This window comes from Tiliqua scincoides, chromosome 3 (genome assembly GCF_035046505.1).
Source record: "Tiliqua scincoides isolate rTilSci1 chromosome 3, rTilSci1.hap2, whole genome shotgun sequence".
Taxonomy (NCBI): Eukaryota; Metazoa; Chordata; class Lepidosauria; order Squamata; family Scincidae; genus Tiliqua; species Tiliqua scincoides.
In genome coordinates, this window is record NC_089823.1 from 139,076,670 (window position 1) to 139,095,346 (window position 18,677).

At 43.6% G+C, this 18,677-nt stretch overlaps 1 protein-coding gene across 8 annotated transcripts in view; it reads left to right on the forward strand.

Moving 5' to 3' along the window:
- ANXA11 (annexin A11) overlaps nt 1-17,509 on the forward strand; it is a 72,000-nt gene extending 54,491 nt beyond the window's left edge. For all 8 annotated transcript variants that reach the window (XM_066620746.1, XM_066620753.1, XM_066620747.1 and 5 more), the window contains 10 exons: nt 284-378; nt 1,311-1,424; nt 2,271-2,361; nt 2,864-2,943; nt 5,307-5,363; nt 7,101-7,194; nt 10,596-10,691; nt 13,667-13,725; nt 14,559-14,681; nt 16,373-17,509. In XM_066620746.1, coding sequence (XP_066476843.1) covers nt 284-378; nt 1,311-1,424; nt 2,271-2,361; nt 2,864-2,943; nt 5,307-5,363; nt 7,101-7,194; nt 10,596-10,691; nt 13,667-13,725; nt 14,559-14,681; nt 16,373-16,432 — 869 coding nt within the window. In that variant the 3' untranslated portion in view covers nt 16,433-17,509. The remainder of the gene's footprint in view (nt 1-283; nt 379-1,310; nt 1,425-2,270; nt 2,362-2,863; nt 2,944-5,306; nt 5,364-7,100; nt 7,195-10,595; nt 10,692-13,666; nt 13,726-14,558; nt 14,682-16,372) is intronic.
- Nucleotides 17,510-18,677: the final 1,168 nt, after the last annotated feature.

Genomic DNA, 18,677 nt, shown 5'->3' on the forward strand with positions numbered 1-18,677 from the left:
TCCCTGGTACCACACGAAGTCAGTCAATCAGTGTCAAAAGCTTATATCTGCTGTATGTCTAAAACATAATGAATGCATGAGGATATTTTTTTGGATGCTTATGCCATTGAAAGCAAAGCAATGTAATAGTTTATTAATATATAACTATGTTAACAGCTATTATTTGTTCTTTGATGAACGGTTACAGTTTAGCTGAACCCCTGGATTAGCTTCTGCTGAAGTTGGCTAGAACAGAAGTACTTTGAGAATGGCTATATTAATTGTTTGATATTCTTACATGCAGGAACTGATGAACAGGCAATAATTGACTGTCTTGGAAGTCGTTCTAACAAACAAAGGCAGCAGATTATGCTCTCATTCAAAACAGCTTATGGAAAGGCAAGTCCTAAAAGAACTGTAATGGCAAACAAACACGCGCTCTCTCTCTCTCTCTCTCTCTCTCTCAATGTTGGTGCTGCTGTGATCCCCCAAATAAGAAATATATAAATAAGTTTGGTAACATCTAGAACTCTTCAGCAGAAGAGTTTCATATAACTTGTTTTCTTTTTCATTATTATTATTTTATTATTTAAGAATCATTATCCATAAAATTTGCTTTCGTATTGTAATTTATCCCCAACAAATACAGTCTAAAGTCCATGTTATTTCAAATGTTCATCCTGCTACCCTTGCCTTGCTTTTCCCTCCTTTTGTTGGCTTCCTATCCCTTCCCCCTTGAAATGTTAGATTGTCAATAATTTTGAACCTGTCATTTTCTTCCTCGTGCTAGTCCAGAAAGTGCTATCGACATTGATGGTACCATGTGAACAAATATTTATGATATGCGCTTGTTTTATAAATATTATTGTTATTATTAACTTTATTTATATCCCGCCTTACTCCCCACAGGGACCCAAGGCTCCTTACTCCCCAGAGGGACCCAATAAATAAAGTATACAATAATAAATGATCCTAATGCCTGTGGAACTATCTTCATGCTGAGGTTTTGCCAGCTATGTGTTTCAGGAAAGGGTGTTTCAGGGCCCAGTCCTATCCGACTTTCCAGCTCCGATGCAGCTGCAATGCAGGCCTGAGGTAAAGTTCCCTTACCTTGAGGAGGCCTCCATGATTGCCCCTCTCACTGCAGGATGCAGTGCACACCCCATTGGCATGGCTGCATCAGTGCTGGAAAATTGGATAGGATTGGGCCCTCAGACCATTAGTACACTTTGACCAGGAAGATTTGTCATAAATTTATGCGAATCTTGAACTTTCTTTTACTAGCTGTATCACAGCTACAATGCTTTAAAAAAATTTTTTTTTCAAACTAGGATTTGATCAAGGACTTGAAGTCTGAGCTCTCGGGCAACTTTGAGAAGACTATCTTGGCAATGATGAAGACGCCTGTCCTGTTTGACGTCCATGAAATAAAAGAGTCTATCAAGGTTTGTATGTATGACTAAACAAAACCTACAATTGTAGTTGGTATTTGCACAGCCTCTTTGAACCTCTATGTGGTGCCATCTCTCTGTTCTTCCTTCAAACCCTTCTTATATATTTTTTTCTTTGCAGATTAAATGCAGGTATGAATAGTGACTATAAACATATTTATTTGAAATGAAGCCCAAGTATGCATAATTGGATTGGTTTGCATTCACCTCTTACTACCCTGTCCTCCCTTGCCCTGGCATCACGTATAAATTTGTTGCATCTTTTTTGGGGCATGGGTTTTTAGTTATTTCACTATGTGAAGCACCATAATTGTGCAAGATCAGGCTTGAAGAGGTAGAGTAATTGGAGTCCAGGGCATTTGCAGGTTGTGTTAATTGCCGAAATTGGGAGCTCTAGTAATGCTGCAGTGTTTTTTGATCTTGCTGTCTGAACCTGTGGTGTGCTTCAGTTTATGCTGGTCTCTTCCAATCCATTGGTATCACATTGGTTGGTACAATTCATCTACTTTATTTATTTGATGTTGTTATGTATAACATTTTATAAGCCTCTTTTTCATATACCTAGTGACTTACCTGAGATTATAAAAAGAACCCAACTTTGGTTAATAATCACATTTGTCCATGCAGTCCCTTTTTAGTCAGTCAAAATGCTTTTCAATTGATTGACTAATTAATCAGTGAAACATTGCAAACTTAGTAAGGATTCATCTTTTCCCGTTATACCCTGAAAAAGATTTGCATCAGTTACCTAAGAGCTCTCATAGCTTCAAAGGAGGGCAAAGACCAAACAAACTGCACCTACTTAGTAATGCGGGGATAAAATTGTTTTCCCTTTTTTAGGGTGCTGGCACTGATGAAGCCTGCCTGATCGAAATCCTGGCATCTCGCAGCAATGAGCACATTCGGGAAATCAGTAGGGCCTACAAAACAGGTGAGTTTTGCTGCCTCAGAAGCTTTTGCTGTTCTCAGCCATGACTTAAAAACTATCAGCTTATGCTCAGTGATGCAAATTGCTTCTTTAAATGGATCATAACCACCAATGTTGATGATTGCTGAATGACTACACTGACAAGAATGTAGTTTTACATCCATCCTGAGCATGCTGGTGTGTTGGGTCGTACTTTCAAAACAAAAGTGAGAATTTGATAGGGAAGGGTTGATGGCAACCACAAATCTTAGCTGCCTAGTAAGCAAAGCCAGAACTTAAAAACTCCAGCGTGCTAACATTTTTCAGTGTCAGGGTTTGTGCATTCTCCCTTTCTTTTTGCCAGTGTTTCTACTCCCTCCTAAAAACCCACATGCTTGTGCATGCAAATAATGCATCATTTTATACATTAGTTTCTGTACTCGGATTCTCTCTGGTCACACTTTTCTCCCCCCCCCCCCCCGCCATCGAGAGGCCAATCATTTCTCCTTTTGTGTATAATTTACAGAATTTAAGAAAACTCTGGAAGAAGCCATTAGAAGTGACACATCTGGACACTTCCAGAGGCTTTTAATCTCACTTGCTCAGGTACGTGTAGGCTTGTCTGGCTCCATAGTTCTTACCCTCTCTTTAGAAAACAGTGTGTTGTGTTAGCAGATGGATTCCTCAGAAGTTGGGTCTCACAAGGAGATGGCCATTTTATGTAGGACCTCTGTTGTATGGACACTGATGTTTTTTCACTCTTCTGCTGAATGTCACAAGGGAACCATCACAAAAATGTTTGCACATTGACATCTGCCTGGCCATAATGGGAAACAGAATGTTGGACTAGATGGCCCTTGGCCTGATTCAGCAAAAATCAAACTCTGAATCATGGCAGGACTACATCTCATATTTTTAAAGGAAATTGAAACTGACAAGAGGTGTCCTCCAGATTTCCTTCCAATCCACAACATCTCTCTTGTCTGTTTTCTCCCACTGTGGATAAGAACATAAGAAAAGCCCCACTGGATCAGGCCATAGGCCCATCTAGTCCAGCTTCCTGTATCTCACAGCGGCACACCAAATGCCCCAGGGAGCACACCAGATAACAAGAGACCTCATCCTGGTGCCCTCCCTTGCATCTGGCATTCTGACATAACCCATTTCTAAAATCAGGAGGTTGCGCATTATGGCTTGTACCCCATAATGGATTTTTCCTCCAGAAACTTGTCCAATCCCCTTTTAAAGGCGTCTAGACCAGACACCAGCACCACACGCCAGCACCACATCCTGTGGCAAGGAGTTCCACAGACTGACCACACACCGAGTAAAGAAATATTTTCTTTTGTCTGTCCTAACCCGCCCAACAATTTTAGTGGATGTCCCCTGGTTGTGGTATTATGTGAGAGTGTAAAGAGCATCTCCCTATCCACTCTGTCCATCCCCTGCATAATTTTGTATGTCTCAATCGTGTCCCCCCTCAGGCGTCTCTTTTCTAGGCTGAAGAGGCCCAAACGCCATAGCCTTTCCTCATAAGGAAGGTGCCCCAACCCCGTAATCTTCTTAGTCGCTCTCTTTTGCACCTTTTCCATTTCCACTATGTCTTTTTTGAGATGCGGCGACCAGAACTGGACACAATACTCCAGGTGTGGCCTTACCATCGATTTGTACAACGGCATTATAATACTAGCCGTTTTGTTCTCAAAACCCTTCCTAATGATCCCAAGCATAGAATTGGCCTTCTTCACTGCCGCCGCACATTGGGTCGACACTTTCATCGACCTGTCCACCACCGCCCCCAAGATCTCTCTCCTGATCTGTCACAGACAGCTCAGAACCCATCAGCCTATATCTAAAGTTTTGATTTTTTGCCCCAATGTGCATGACTTTACACTTACTGACATTGAAGCGCATCTGCCATTTTGCTGCCCATTCTGCCAGTCTGGAGAGATCCTTCTGGAGCTCCTCACAATCACTTCTGGTCTTCACCATTCGGAAAAGTTTGGTGTCGTCTGCAAACTTAGCCACTTCACTGCTCAACCCTGTCTCCAGGTAATTTATGAAGAGGTTGAAAAGCACCGGTCCCAGGACAGATCCTTGGGGCACACCGCTTTTCACCTCTCTCCATTGTGAAAATTGCCCATTGACACCCACTCTCTGCTTCCTGGCCTCCAACCAGTTCTCAATCCATGAGAGGACCTGTCCTCTAATTCCCTGACTGTGGAGTTTTTTCAGTAGCCTTTGGTGAGGGACCGTGTCAAACGCCTTCTGAAAGTCCAGATATATAATGTCCACAGGTTCTCCCACATCCACATGCCTGTTGACCTTTTCAAAGAATAGCCTTCATGCTAGCCTGTTCCTCTTCCCTAGAGTCTTGGGAGTCTTTGACTACTGTGTCTTGCTTTCTTGTGCTAAGGTACATAGCTGACTTTATATCATATATAACAAACATTGAGAATATGTTGGATTAGGCCTGGGAAGACCTAGATTCAAATTCCCACTCACCCATGAAGCTCATTGGGTGACTGGATGAGTGTGAGGCTACCCTACAGGGAGGGAAAGCCATGTATGCTGCCCTGTGTTCAATGATTTAATGGCCTTGATTTAACAGACTTTGGAAAGGGCATGTTCTCTTCAATTAAAAGCTAGTTGTATGTGAGGTGAAGCTAGGATTCAAATTTCAAATGGAGAATTAAGAATTATTGAACCACCCTTCATTCTTATATTTCAGTTTTCAAAACATGTTATTCCATTATAGCATGCCTCATGTTTTCCTCTCCTCTTTGTGAAAAGAAACATAGGGGTTTTTTGAAACACAACAGCAAACAAATAAGCAGAATGACAAATAGGCAATTTAAGGAAATTGCCCCATTTGCTTGACCAACAACCTCATTAACTTACCATAGTTGAAATAGCTATTTGGCAGTGCTGTGTGTTGATTTGATTTGAGTCTGTTGTAATTCTTTCAGGGAAACAGAGATGAAAGCACCAATGTAAACATGGCAGTTGTCCAAAGTGATGTTCAGGTAAGTATAAGAGGTCCCAGGGAAGTACATGAGAAACTAACTTTTAAAAGATCAACACAGTCAAATGGTTCTCAATGGGTTCTCAGTTCCTTCCCCTGCCCTCCCAAAAAAAACCTTTGCAGTGATTCTATTTCCTTTAAATACTTATTCCTTTAATGAAAAGGGAATCTAAAGCAACTATTAATTTTGACACTGTATAGTTTTATTTTACCAGATTGTCTTACAATCTAATTTTTGAGGCAGACTTCTCATCAATTTCACCAGAAATAGTTTACACTGATGGGGAAGTACATTATCGCCTCCTCACTTTTTTTAAGAGGGGGGAATTTGGCTTTTCTCCAGATTTCAAATCTCACAGAAGATACCATGTTCTGACAGTTGTTTGTTTTTCAAACTGACAGTTTAATAAATAATAATACTGTAATTGAGTGTTTCTGAATAGCATTGTACAATTCACTGGTGGCATCAACTGGGGAGGCAAATGATTGGGGGTACAAGACTGTGCAGTCAGGATGAGACTGCACTATGAAGGAAAACATCTGGAGAAGTGGAGGGTTCTATGAGTATCTCTCATGGAATAACACTTATAAAAACCCCACTTGAAAAATGGGGTTTATGGTCTGCCTGCCTATGTAAACCGCCTTGAGTTGATGAGAAATGCAGGATATAAATACAGTAATAAAATAAGTGAATAAAAATAAGACTGAGATTTCAATATGCAGTTCACAAGTATGGTAGTGACAGGCTTGAAACGTGGTGAAAATGTTTGTGTGCAACAGAAACCCAATCAGGACAGTGTTAATGCCATATCCTCAGGTGGCAGTGCTCTCAGAAAAAAAGTTTCTGGGCAGACCTAATAGCTGCTGCTTCAGTTGGCCTTCTCTGCCAGGTAACCATGAATTGGTCTTGCAGTCAGTGAGATACAGCTACGTGATGGTGTCATTGAAGGCGAAGATGGCTCCATGTCGACTCCCCATCAAGTCCCCATTTCCCCATTGATGTTTGGCCCAACTTCCCATGTCATTATGCTTCTGTTGTTGAGTAGCATCCTGGAATATCTTGCAACATCCTTGAGCAGGGGTGCCCAAACCCCGGCCCGGGGGCCACTTGCGGCCCTCAAGGCCTCTCTATGTGGCCCTCAGGGAGCCCCTAGCTTCCAATGAGCCTCTGGCCCTCCAGAGATTTGTTGGAGCCCACACTGGCCCGACGCAACTGCTCTCAGCGTGAGGGCAACTGTTTGGCCTCTCAAGTGAGCTGTGGGATGAGGGCTCCTTCCATTGCTTGTTGTTTCATGTCTGTGATGCAGTAGCAGCAGGAAAGGAAAGGCCAGCCTTGCTTTGTGCAAGGCCTTTTATAGGCCTTGAACTACTGCAAGACCTTCATTCATTCATATAAGTTCATCTTTAATATATTCATTTATGTAAATTTATTCAAATTTGAAATGTAAATTAATTCGGCCCCCAACACGGTGTCAGAGAGATGATGTGGCCCTCCTGCCAAAAACTTTGGACACCCCTGTCCTTGAGGAACAGGAAGAGGGGAGGCTGACTGAGACTCGTGAAGTGGTATAGGTGAACAAAGAGATGTGTATGATAAGTCATAGGCCCAAAGTATTCAGACCATTGAAGATTTAGCAACTGAGAAGAAGATGAGTTTGTCCAGAGAATCCAGAGATAAAATTCTGAAAGCTGCTAGTCTGGACTATTTGGATAACAAGTGCCTATGGCTATTTTTTAGGCTCTGTATGCCGCTGGAGAGAATCGACTTGGGACTGATGAATCTAAGTTCAATGCAATTCTCTGTGCCAGAAGTAGAGCTCACCTGAGAGCAGGTAATTTCTGTGCAAGCCTATGTATGTGTATTCAGAAGTAAATCCCACTGTGTTCAGTGGGGCTTTCTCCCAGGAAAGTGTGGATAGAATTGCAGCCTGTGTCTGTAATTACATAATAATAATAATAATAATAATAATAATAATAATAATAATAATAAAAAACTTTATTTCTATCCCGCCCTTCTCCCCAAAGGGACCCAGGGTGGCTAACAACATATAAAACAGATTAAAACATAATTTCACAAACAGATAAAAACACATTAAAAAACACATTAGCAGAACCCATAAAAACAGTAGTCAGATAAAAGTCAGAATAAAAGAGCATAAAACAGCAGTACTTAGAGGAATCAAGCCTGTAAAAAGCAACTAAAAGATGTATAAAAGATGTTAAAAAGGCCATGAAGTCAGAAGGCTTGATTAAACAACAAGGTCTTCAGGCCTCGCCGAAAAGTCTCCAGAGAGGGAGCCATTCTCAAGTCAAGGGGAAGGGAGTTCCACAACGTTGGTGCCACTACTGAGAAGGCCCTATTTCTTGCCGCCGCCCCACGTACCTCCTTAGGCAGCGGCACTTGTAAAAAGGCCTTCTCTGATTACCTGAGAGGACGAGCCGGATTGTATGGGAGTAGGCGATATCTAAGATAGCCTGGCCCAGAGCACTATAGGGCTTTAAAGGTCAAAACCAGCACCTTGAATTGGGCCTGGAAGCGAATGGGCAGCCAATGTAGCCCCCGGAGAAGCGGGCTGACAGAGTCAAACCGCCTAGCTCCAGTGACCACACGGGCCGCCGCATTCTGCACTAATTGCAGTTTCCGAACCGTCTTCAGGAGCAGCCCCACATAAAGCGCGTTACAATAATCTAACCTTGATGTCACCGTAGCATGGATCACCATGGCCAGGTCTGCACGATCCAAGTACGGACGCAGCTGGCGCACCAGCCAAAGTTGAGCGAAGGCCCCCCTAGCCACAGCCGCCACCTGGGAATCCAGGAGCAGCTGCGAGTCCAGGTGGACCCCCAAGCTGCGGACCTGTTCCTTCAGAGGGAGTGCAACCCCATTCAGAGCAAGCCGATAATCCAGCACCTGCATCGAGGATTTCCGAACCAGGAGAGCCTCTGTCTTGTCTGGATTTAATTTCAGCTTGTTAGCCCCCATCCAGATCCTCACTGCTTCCAGACAGCGCTCCAGGCCCTCAACCGCCACCCTGGAGTCTGGAGGAAAGGAGAGATAAAGCTGGGTGTCATCAGCGTATTGATGACACCCCACTCCAAACCCCTGGATGACCTCTCCCAGTGGTTTCATGTAGATATTAAATAGCATGGGGGACAGAATTGAACCCTGCGGCACCCCGCACTTCAAGGGCCAGGGTGTCGAACAGGCATCCCCCAGCACGACCATCTGGGACCGACCTTCCAAGTAGGAGCGGAACCACCGCAAAACAGTGCCTCCAACTCCCAGCTCGGCCAATCGGCCCAGAAGGATACCATGGTCGATGGTATCGAAAGCCACCAAGAGGTCCAGCAGGACCAACAGGGACGCACTCCCCCTGTCCAGTCCCCGGCGTAGGTCATCCACCAAGGCGACCAAGGCAGTTTCTGTCCCAAAGCCTGGCCTGAAACCAGATTGAAGAGGATCCAGATAGTCCGCTTCATCCAAGACCCTCTGGAGTTGGGCCGCCGCCACCTGCTCAATTACCTTGCCCAGAAACGGGATGTTGGAGACTGGCCGATAGTTGTTCAACACAGTGGAATCCAGGGAGGGCTTCTTCAGGAGGGGGAACCACCGCCCGCTTCAAAGCAGGTGGCAACGTCCCCTCCCCCAAAGAAGAGTTGACCACCCTCCCTGTCCACTCAGCCAGTCCACCCCAGGCAGCTCTTATCAGCCAAGCTGGGCAAGGGTCAAACAGGCAGGCAGACGGCCTCACACTCCAAAGGAGTCTGTCCACATCCTCAGGCTGCACAAGCTGAAAAGAATCCCACAACACTGGACAAGCAGTTGCCAGGGGGACATCATCAGACATTGTCAATGTGGCATCCAAGTCGTAACGAATGCGATCGATTTTATCTGCAAAATGTTGCGCAAACACGTCACAGCGGCTGACCGTGTATTCCTCCTGGTCCACTGGCGGGGCCTGATGGAGGAGGCCCCGCACCACACGGAACAGCTCTGCCGGACGGCTATCAGCAGACACAATGGTAGCAGAGAAGAATGATTTCTTCGCTGCTACCACCGCCACGGAGTAGGCTCTATAATGAGCTCTACTCCGTGTCCGATCGGATTCATCACGAGTTTTCTGCCACCGTTGCTCTAGACGCCTGCCCTGCCGCTTCATCATTCGCAGCTCCTCAGTAAACCAAGGAGCCGCTCCGAGTCTGCAACGTGGCAGAGGTCGCTCCGGAGCAATCTCATCCACTGCCCTGGACATTTCCCTGTTCCAGAGGTCAACCAGGGCCTCAGAAGAGGTGCCAGTCTCGGCAGTGGGAAAATCCCCCAGAGCCCTCAGGAAACCTTCAGGATCCATTAGCCTCCGGGGGCGGACCATAGAAAACAGTCCCCCCCCCTCTGCGGAGGTAGGAAGTCGCAACCAGCCTAAACCTTACCAGGAAGTGATCTGTACCTGCAATAAAAAGAGACCTTTTTGGTGACTGTAAAATAAGGTTGTAACAGAGCAAGAAGCTTCACCTGCTATCTACTTCCAATTATTCTAAATAAGCCATGCATGCTTCCAGAATGCGATGCCATAAAGCATGCTCTGCCACCAGATTACTAGTTCCAGCAGGAGACCCACTGCATAGGACTGGGCTGTTAATCAGATAAAAAAGGAAGCCTTTTAATATTCTTCATAGTTTCTTTAAAGAGGATGGGCTGGCCCAAGAAATTATCTGACCAAGTAGGATTGCCAAATGCTGGGAGCGAAAAAAAACTTCTGTGCCTTTAAGACCCTGATCAGACACTGCTTTTGTCAGAGGGCTATTTAGAGAAGAGAGTGGGGAATAGTGGGCCAATGTCCCCACCATCCAAGGTGGTCTGCTGGCAAGCCCCATAGCTGTTAGTTCCTTCACATTAATCTCTTCTTGGTTGGAAACTAGCATATTCAATTATCATTTAAATGTACATATATTCTTTCACTGAAATACACAGGGCAGAGTACAAAATAAAAGCAACCATGCTTCTTAAGGGGTCAGAAAATAGGTCATCAGGCATCAGTTGCTGCCTCTTTAAGATCTTTGTAACAGAGAACTTTGGCGTTTTTGTACCATATAATTGTAGTCACAGAGAAAACTGTACTTGCCCAGCATAGATGTCTCCATTGTGCAAGACGTAACAGGGTGGAGATTGCCAGCTTTTCTAGTGCCAACATCTGCTAGTGTCTTTATTGATTATTCTTTTTCTCTCTCTCCACAGTTTTCAGTGAGTACCAGCGAATGTGTAACCGTGACATTGAGAAGAGCATAGCCAGAGAGATGTCTGGGGACCTTGAACACGGGATGCTGGCAGTAGGTGGGTACATCTCTTCAAACAGTCATAGCATTTTATGGTGGAGTTTGTTTGGAAGTCCTTTGCTAAAAATTCACACATACCTTTTTGTCCTGGAATGCGCTGTCTCTGGAAAAAATAGTTCTGCAATTTTCCAGCAAGTCAGGGATTAAGTTCCCTTATTAACCCATTTTTGCCCAGCCCTCAGGTGTACACATTTGGTCCCTGTTACATGCATGCAATGTAGGGCAGAAATGGCTTAAATGGATCAGAGGAAAACAATACTAGGCACAACAGCTCTAATCATATTCTCTGTTTTTCATTCCTATTATTATTAACAGTATTTATATACCTCTTTTCAACATTTCTACCTTTCTGTAAAGGGAAATATCCAATAACACAGTTTCACAGATCATATTTGGGGGGGGGGGTCCTCATATCCACAGATCCCATATCTGCAGATTCACTTATTCGCAGTTGGGTCCACCCCCGTGAGCATGCATAACCCCACGTGTACCCCCTCCGGAAGTGAGGGGAGCTCACTTTTTTAATACCTTAGAAGTCCCCGTGAGCTCCCCTCACTTCCGGAGAGGGTGTACCTGGGGTTAAGAAAACTTCCGGTTTCTCTGTGATACAGGAAGTCACATGTTTTGATCTTCAGAGCTCAGTCTGAGCTTGGCAGAGGCCGGGAATGGACAGCCTCTGTTAAGTTCAGAGGATGCTCCGGAGGTGGGGGTGACCCCCTGGGACTGCAGGGATGGGCATTCGCCCATATCCATGGTTTTAGCTATCTGCAGGGGGTTCCAGAATGGAACCCCTGTGGATAAGAGGGCATACTTGTACACATGAGTACCTGCAAATGAATCTTCCTTTGATTATCAGTAAACAGGATCTAGAAGTTTCATTTCTAGGCGTTCATATCTATCAGGATTTTTACATCATTATCTATTTGGATTTATAAGCTGAGTATGTATTATGTATGCATATGTTGTCTATTGATCTGTAAAATGGCTTTTACTCCTTTTGCACCCTGGTCTTTTTGGCTTCATTAAAACCTCCAGAATTGTATGTATTGTAACCGTACGTTATTCTTTTGCAGTGTGGGTGGCTATATTCATTTCTTTGCATTAGCTGGTCTTGCTGTGAAATGTGTGCCTTGTTCATGAACATGATCAATGCTTTGCTATTAAAGGGGAGCGTTCCTCATCTAAGGGTACACTAAACATTTGCATTGATTTTTTCCCCCCATTTCCATGAAATGCCCAAGCTAAAGGAAAATGTCTCGATATTTCTTTGGATTGCATGACTGTGTGCTTACCATTTGTAAGATAGATTTACTGTATTTATTTTTGGTTTGGAATGGGGTATGTGTTTGGTGTGTGTTTTCCGGTGTTATTCATTGGCCCATAGGAGAGTTAAGAAAAGCAGTTGGAGACAATGTAGACAATGTAGTTTTGATGATCTCTGTTTTGGTGGGATATTTTTGTGCTTTGCACATTTTTCTGAAAAGTTGGTTTTGTTTTTTTTACTTTTGTTTCCATTTAATCAAGAGACAAACAATACGTTGTTTTTTTTCTGGGAGTAGGGGGGTTGGATAGAGACTGCTGAAGTTAGTACGATAGAGCCATCACTCCTCATCATGTGTGCAGTTATTTCCTTTATCCGACTTGCATCTCTGATTAAACAGATTTTTGAAGCACTATAGAGACCTGCAAATCTTGTTGACCAGAGAGCATCATAAGACAGGAATGTGAATACATAGTATGCATGTGTCATTCCACCTTCAGCTCTTGCAAAACCTATTGTCAAGTCTTAAGCTTTGGTCATTTATGTGATGTGGGATATGATGAATTTTATATAAAAACATCAGATTCTTTCCTTGGAACAAATTATCCAAATGTCAGCACACTGAATAATTCTGCATGTGAGCATTTGTGGGATAGAGGCTCTGAGGGATTGATTCATTGACCATATAGAAAGCCAAAACTGTGTTCTTGTCACTTTATGTCCAGAGAATCAAAACTGGAGCCAGTCTCTTTGTTTTGCTGTAGTGTTTCATCAAACAGCAAGAATACTTTGTATGCTGTTCCAAACCTCCCAACCCTCCATCTTGCTGTCCTCATTCAGCCTGAGGGCTGTCTTAGGGAGCAAGTGAGAACAGCCACAGCCCTCCGCAGCCTTGCGCCCCGGGGCAAAGCTCCGCGATGATGCCCCCCACAGGCTATCGCTGCCCCCCCGTGCAGAAATCCGCCCTCCATTCACCAAAGTCTCATGGAGCCTTGCATGACCTCCACCCAAGTAAGGAAAGCATCTGGGAGGTTCCCTGATGCTATAAACTGTGCTTCTGGTTTTCTGGAAGCACAGTTTCCACCCCCATCGGGAGCCTCAGAGAGGCTTCCACAGGGTCCTAGTGGCCGGAGCCTGGGACTTTTGCCCTGTCCCAGTCTATGGCAGGTACGCAACTGGGTGAGAAGGGGGGCAGGGCAGAGCAGCATAGCAGCTAACAGCACAATCTACTGTTACAATCTACCATACATATCTACACAGAAGTAAGTCCCATTGTGTTCAGTGGGGCTTGCTCCCAGAAGAAGGGGTATAGGATTGCAACTTATGAGACTGAACTGTCAGTCAAGAAGTCCCTCATTCATGTATCATCTCTTTAGGCAGGCCACACTTTTGTCAGATCTCTCTCCCACATTGCAGGGAGAATAATATTACTACCAACTGACTTTAATAGTTGTTTTAAGACTCACAAGGTAATGTATATGAAGTGCTTTGAACATTCAGAAGTGTAATATAAATGATTATCTTGAAGTATATGCCCTCTCCGCTTAAAAGACTACACTGTTGCAGCACAAGGTTATTAGAAGAGTATAGTATAATAGAAAATGCATTTTGTGCATTGATCAAAACACTATCAGAAATTCTCAGTTTGTGCAAACATAATGGATGGTTTATTTTTAGCAATCAATAACCTTTCATCTCAAATTCCTTTGCAGTTAAATGTCTGAAGAATACACCCGCTTTCTTCGCAGAGAGGCTGTGCAAGGCCATGAAGGTAAGTAACTTAAAATTGCCTTGGCTTCTCTGCAGTCATGTGCTCAGATATTCAAGTGGCTTCGCCCCCTAAGGAGGGAAAAAGCTTGTTGGTTTGCTGCTCTGTCAGGATGTAGATCTGAGCAAGGATGATAGGTTTTTCAGGATCAAGCTACATGTTGCATATGAATATCTATACAGGAATGCACCGCATAATGACATTCTGGCCAACAACGGAGTGCATATATGACAGCGGTTCCATAAGGTTATAATGAAGGTTTGTACGGAGCAATAGGCTGTACCAGAGTGTTCCACTAGGTGGTGATGTGGACTAAGAATCTTCACACATCATCATCTAACCGTGTGTTCTTCAGAACATATCCCTGTTGTTAAGTGACATATACCTGTATCCATATCCACAGAGCTTTTTTTTAGCTTGAAAAGCCACTTCTGGTTGCAAAAAGAGAAGCAGTGGGGGGAGGGGGGAGGGCATTTAACCTTTTGCCATTGATCCACTCAAATTACTCCCAGCAGCTTCCTCCACTTTAAGCTTTCAAAATCATGTTTGTATTTTAAATTCTGGTAGCAAACTAAACTAGCAGACAGGGAAGTGTTAAGTGTCTCCTCTCTCCGTCTCCACTTCTCCTTTCTCAAAGCTTAGAGCAGTTTTCAAGCTAAAAAATCACTGTCAGGTTCCTGTTTGACATGTTTGCATGTAAAACTTAATGTTTCACTTTCAGTCTAGTGACGAGTTCATTCGTATAAAGCCTCAGGTTTATCTGAGAGAACAGTGAATGTGATTCATTTAGGGTGAATGCAGATTCATGTTCTGGACCAATTGTGTATTCTTCACAGGGAGCAGGAACCAAAGACAGGACTCTCATCCGGATCATGGTATCACGCAGTGAGGTTGATCTACTGGACATACGGCAGGAATACAAGAGGATGTATGGCAGATCTCTCTACACGGACATTACGGTAAAATGAGGAGGGACTCCCAGTCTGTCCTTGCCCACCAGTTTAGGGTCAAACTGGATGTGCATGCAAAACACATGCTTTTGACCCATGGTTTTCTCCTTTGTTTTAAAACCAAGAGTCGGGGGTGTGAAAAGCAGTGTGTGTGTGTGTGGGGCAGGGAGAATGGAGAGCTTTGTGAATAAATTAGCATAGCATTGTGGCTGAGAGACTGAGCAGTGTCCTAGGAAGTGTCTTCTTCAAATCTTCCCAGTGTTCCACCATCCTGTGTACACTTTACCTTGATGTAAATCCTGCTAAACTCCACCAGTCTTACTTTTGAGTAAGCAAGTTTAGGCTCACACCACATGTGGCTTTAAGGTAGCTATTTACCATCACCACTCATGCCCAGGCTGCTAGGGTTAATAGTCACTTACTTTGCGGGATAACCCAAGGATTACTATGATAAAATATTTGGGGGGGGGGAGCAGGATACAAATATAGATTAAATAAATATATTATCCCCATATTGCAAATGAGGAGGGTGGTGGCTGAGAGTGAAGGAGTGAGTGCCCGGCTAAGGCTAGCGACAGGTGGGGCCTCTTTATCGACTGATAACCATTTGCGAATTTGCCTCACTGCAGAAGCCGAACCCCCAGATTACCCCCCTGCAGACATCCCAGATGTGACTGAAACAAGGTTCCAGTCACATCTGGGAGGTTCTCTAAGTTTTGGAGAGGCCGTGTACCACTGCATACGTCCTCTCCGAGGCTCAGAATGCCACTCGAAGCCTTTTTTTTAATGGCTTCTGGTTTTTGCCGAAGTTCCAACATTCAGAACAGCTCTGGACATGAAGGTGGGAACCATAGATTTCGTTATCCGCGGTTTTCTGTATCTGTGGCGGGTCCAGGAATGGAACCTCCACTGATAAAGAGGCTTAATTCAACAGAGATTCAGTTTTAACTGAGGCAGGCTATTTGCCACTGTGCTGTGAACATATTCAATTTATGATAAGCATGTAGTACAGGTGAGTGGAAGATAAATCATGGTCAACTAGCTGCACCACAGACCAACCTCTAGTAGGATTTTTGTTTGCTGGTTCCTGGGATATGTGCAAAGAAAAAGTACTTATTTCTGGTTATGACCTGTTTAATGACATTACTTCCTGCTTAATGACATCATCTCCAGCCCTCAGCAGGCATCATGAATGCTATTTGGCCTGCTGTATGAAACGTGTTTGACACTTCTGGACTAGGTTGTCCCCTGGTCCGATCCAGCAAAAATGGGGACAAGAATCCATCAAGTTAGTTATGACTTGAACTATTAAGAGATCCTGAGTATACATTGTTGGTTTGTAGAAAACACATTAGAAGGTCACTGGGATTTTGGGGGCAGGAGGGAGCAAAGTAGACAGTGCAAAACTAAAGTCATGCCACCTTTGCTTTAAATCGTGAACAAAATGCAAGTGGTGTTGAGGCAGCTCAGGTTGCTCTTATTTTAGCTGCTTGGTACCTGCTGTTTTTCATGTAGACTTTTTGTCACATGAAATGGTGGCGAAATAGCAGCACATTTGAGCGCAAGGAAAAAATCTGCCTCCAAATCCTGTCTGAGATTCCTTTGTTGGCCTCTGTCATGAAAGTAACTGCTCTAGATCACATTTGTTCTTGGTGTGCTGTTCACATTTCTAATTTTTGGGGATTGGCTTTTATTACCAGGGCGACACTTCAGGAGACTACCGGAAGATCCTGCTCAAACTGTGTGGTGGAAATGATTAAGTGGAGCTTCCTGAGGTTTCCTGTTTGTTTGACAATATCAGCTGACATCATAGTACCATTTCACATGGTGTCAACACTCCGAACATGCAAAGGATTCTTCCTCTGCAGTGCCATGTTTTGATACAGTTCTTTGGTATAGTCCATTCTCTAAGAGCATATATTAAAAACAGAAAGAAATCCTGCTATAGTAGAAGCTGCACTGGATAGATTTAGATCACAAACAGGTGTTTGCACCTATTGCGGATGAAAAAATCCTCTGTACAAAAGACGATTGCATTGCATGAATAGTCTCTGTTTTGAAAACTTCTTGCCCTTTTGGTGTGCAAAATTATTCTAGAGAGCTTAGTTTTGAAAACTATAAAAGATTTTTGTATGCGCAAATGCATGGCAGGTTTTGCATTTTTGTAATTTGTGTGCCTGAATCAAAAACCATTTGTTCTGAAGAACGGTTGGGTGGATTCTCATTACGGTCTAAGGAGAAATTTCAACCTAACTGGAGTCTCTACTCGTGTGCTTCTTACATCAATAAGGAATAACAAGTGAACCAGGCTTTCCCATGTTTCTTTGCACATTGGATTGCCATGACCTTGCAATCTACCCCCAGGTTAAATGAGACAAATTGCAAATAGGGGAGTTCCTGCAATCAAATAATTGATTTTCTTGTTGCTTTCTTGGTAGAAGGAGGTTGAGATTTTCTCTGGTAAGCATTGCTCATATGAAGGCCTCAGTTTGCTTGGTACATATTCAAGCCACCAAACCCTGCAAGGTTCATTCATTTCAATGGAGCGTGTGCAGGAGCTTAAAAATTGTGCATATTTCAACAGAAAGAGGACATGATTCAGCCAAAGTTAAGTCCTCTGTAAGGCTCCCATCAGTGAGAGAGAGAGTTCAGCAGATGGTTAAATATGTTTTGACTGGCTCATGCTCGACAACTTATGTTTGTGTGTCTGTTAAAAGAATGCAGTGTCCGGTAATGCCAAAGCTTTCACTTTTTCAATTGTGCCTTAAAATCAAATATATGTATCCTTTTAGAAAACCAAAATCAGATTTGTATAAATAAAGCAATCTATCTTTTAAGCTTCCTGGAGCAGCTTTCTCATTTGTGTCACATGTACATTCTTATCTGATAGGACAACTTAAACAACTCTGAGCTGCTTCCTTGGAGTTACTCAGCTCAAATCATTTAAAATTCCTCCAGCAAATGGACCTCATCTCAGCTAAATCAGACTGATGAATCACCATTTGTAGAGAGCTTCTCTGGATTAGGCAGCTGGCTAAACACATATTGCAGGAGAGGGTTCTGCCTTGCATGGCAACAATAAAGTAGAGGCATACATGTGGATGTGTAGACATGTAAATCATTTCACTGCTCTGCTTACAGTGTTTGCTGGACTCCAGCAGAGGGGCTGAGTACAAAAGCACGAGAATAGAACCTTAGAAAAAGACATCACCAGACTACTTTGTCCTGTATTCCACTTCCAGTGTTAGCCAGTTCTAGACATTTCAGAACATTTGGCCAACCTTAGAAACTGTGCTACAAGTCAAGTCTGCGAGGATAAGACTACTGCTACAGTGTGTGCTTCCATGCATCCTCCCCAAATGTTTAGGCATGACTTTTGAGTTTTGACTGGAGGGCACTGCCACATAAGAGCCCTGCTGGATCTAACCAGAAGTTCATCTAGTCCAGCATTCTGTTTCCAGTAGGTGCACCTGAGAATCTCACAAGCAGAAATGCGGGGCCTGACTTTAAATGCACGTCCACGCTGCAGCTACTTTTGCATAGTATCTAGCATAGCCATCACTGAAAATATGGGAAGATGGGATGCTTGTGCCAAGGTAATAATTGGCTTTTCTTTCTGATTCACTTTACTATTGAAAAATAACTGAAATAACCCAACATATAGTGCATTCTCAGGAAAGCAGCAGGCTCTGGTGTCTGCTTTCCTGAAAACTATTTTCATAATTGTACCCCTCATATTAGCAAAATGTTTCTAATTAATAGAATTGCTGTTGTTCAAATTTATGTTTTCTAACTATTGAGCCATACCTGATAATGCACAAACTGATGACCAAAACATACCAGTTGGTAGTGCTTTCACAGCCAGCTAGCTGTCTTTCTTCCTCCCTTGCTGGCTCCACAAGGCATTCTAATACAGACCTGCCTTTTCCTGCCATTATTCAATTCTTTTTCCAGCACCCCTAAAGGTCATGGCAAGTACCCCTGGGGCTACATGTACCCCAGGTT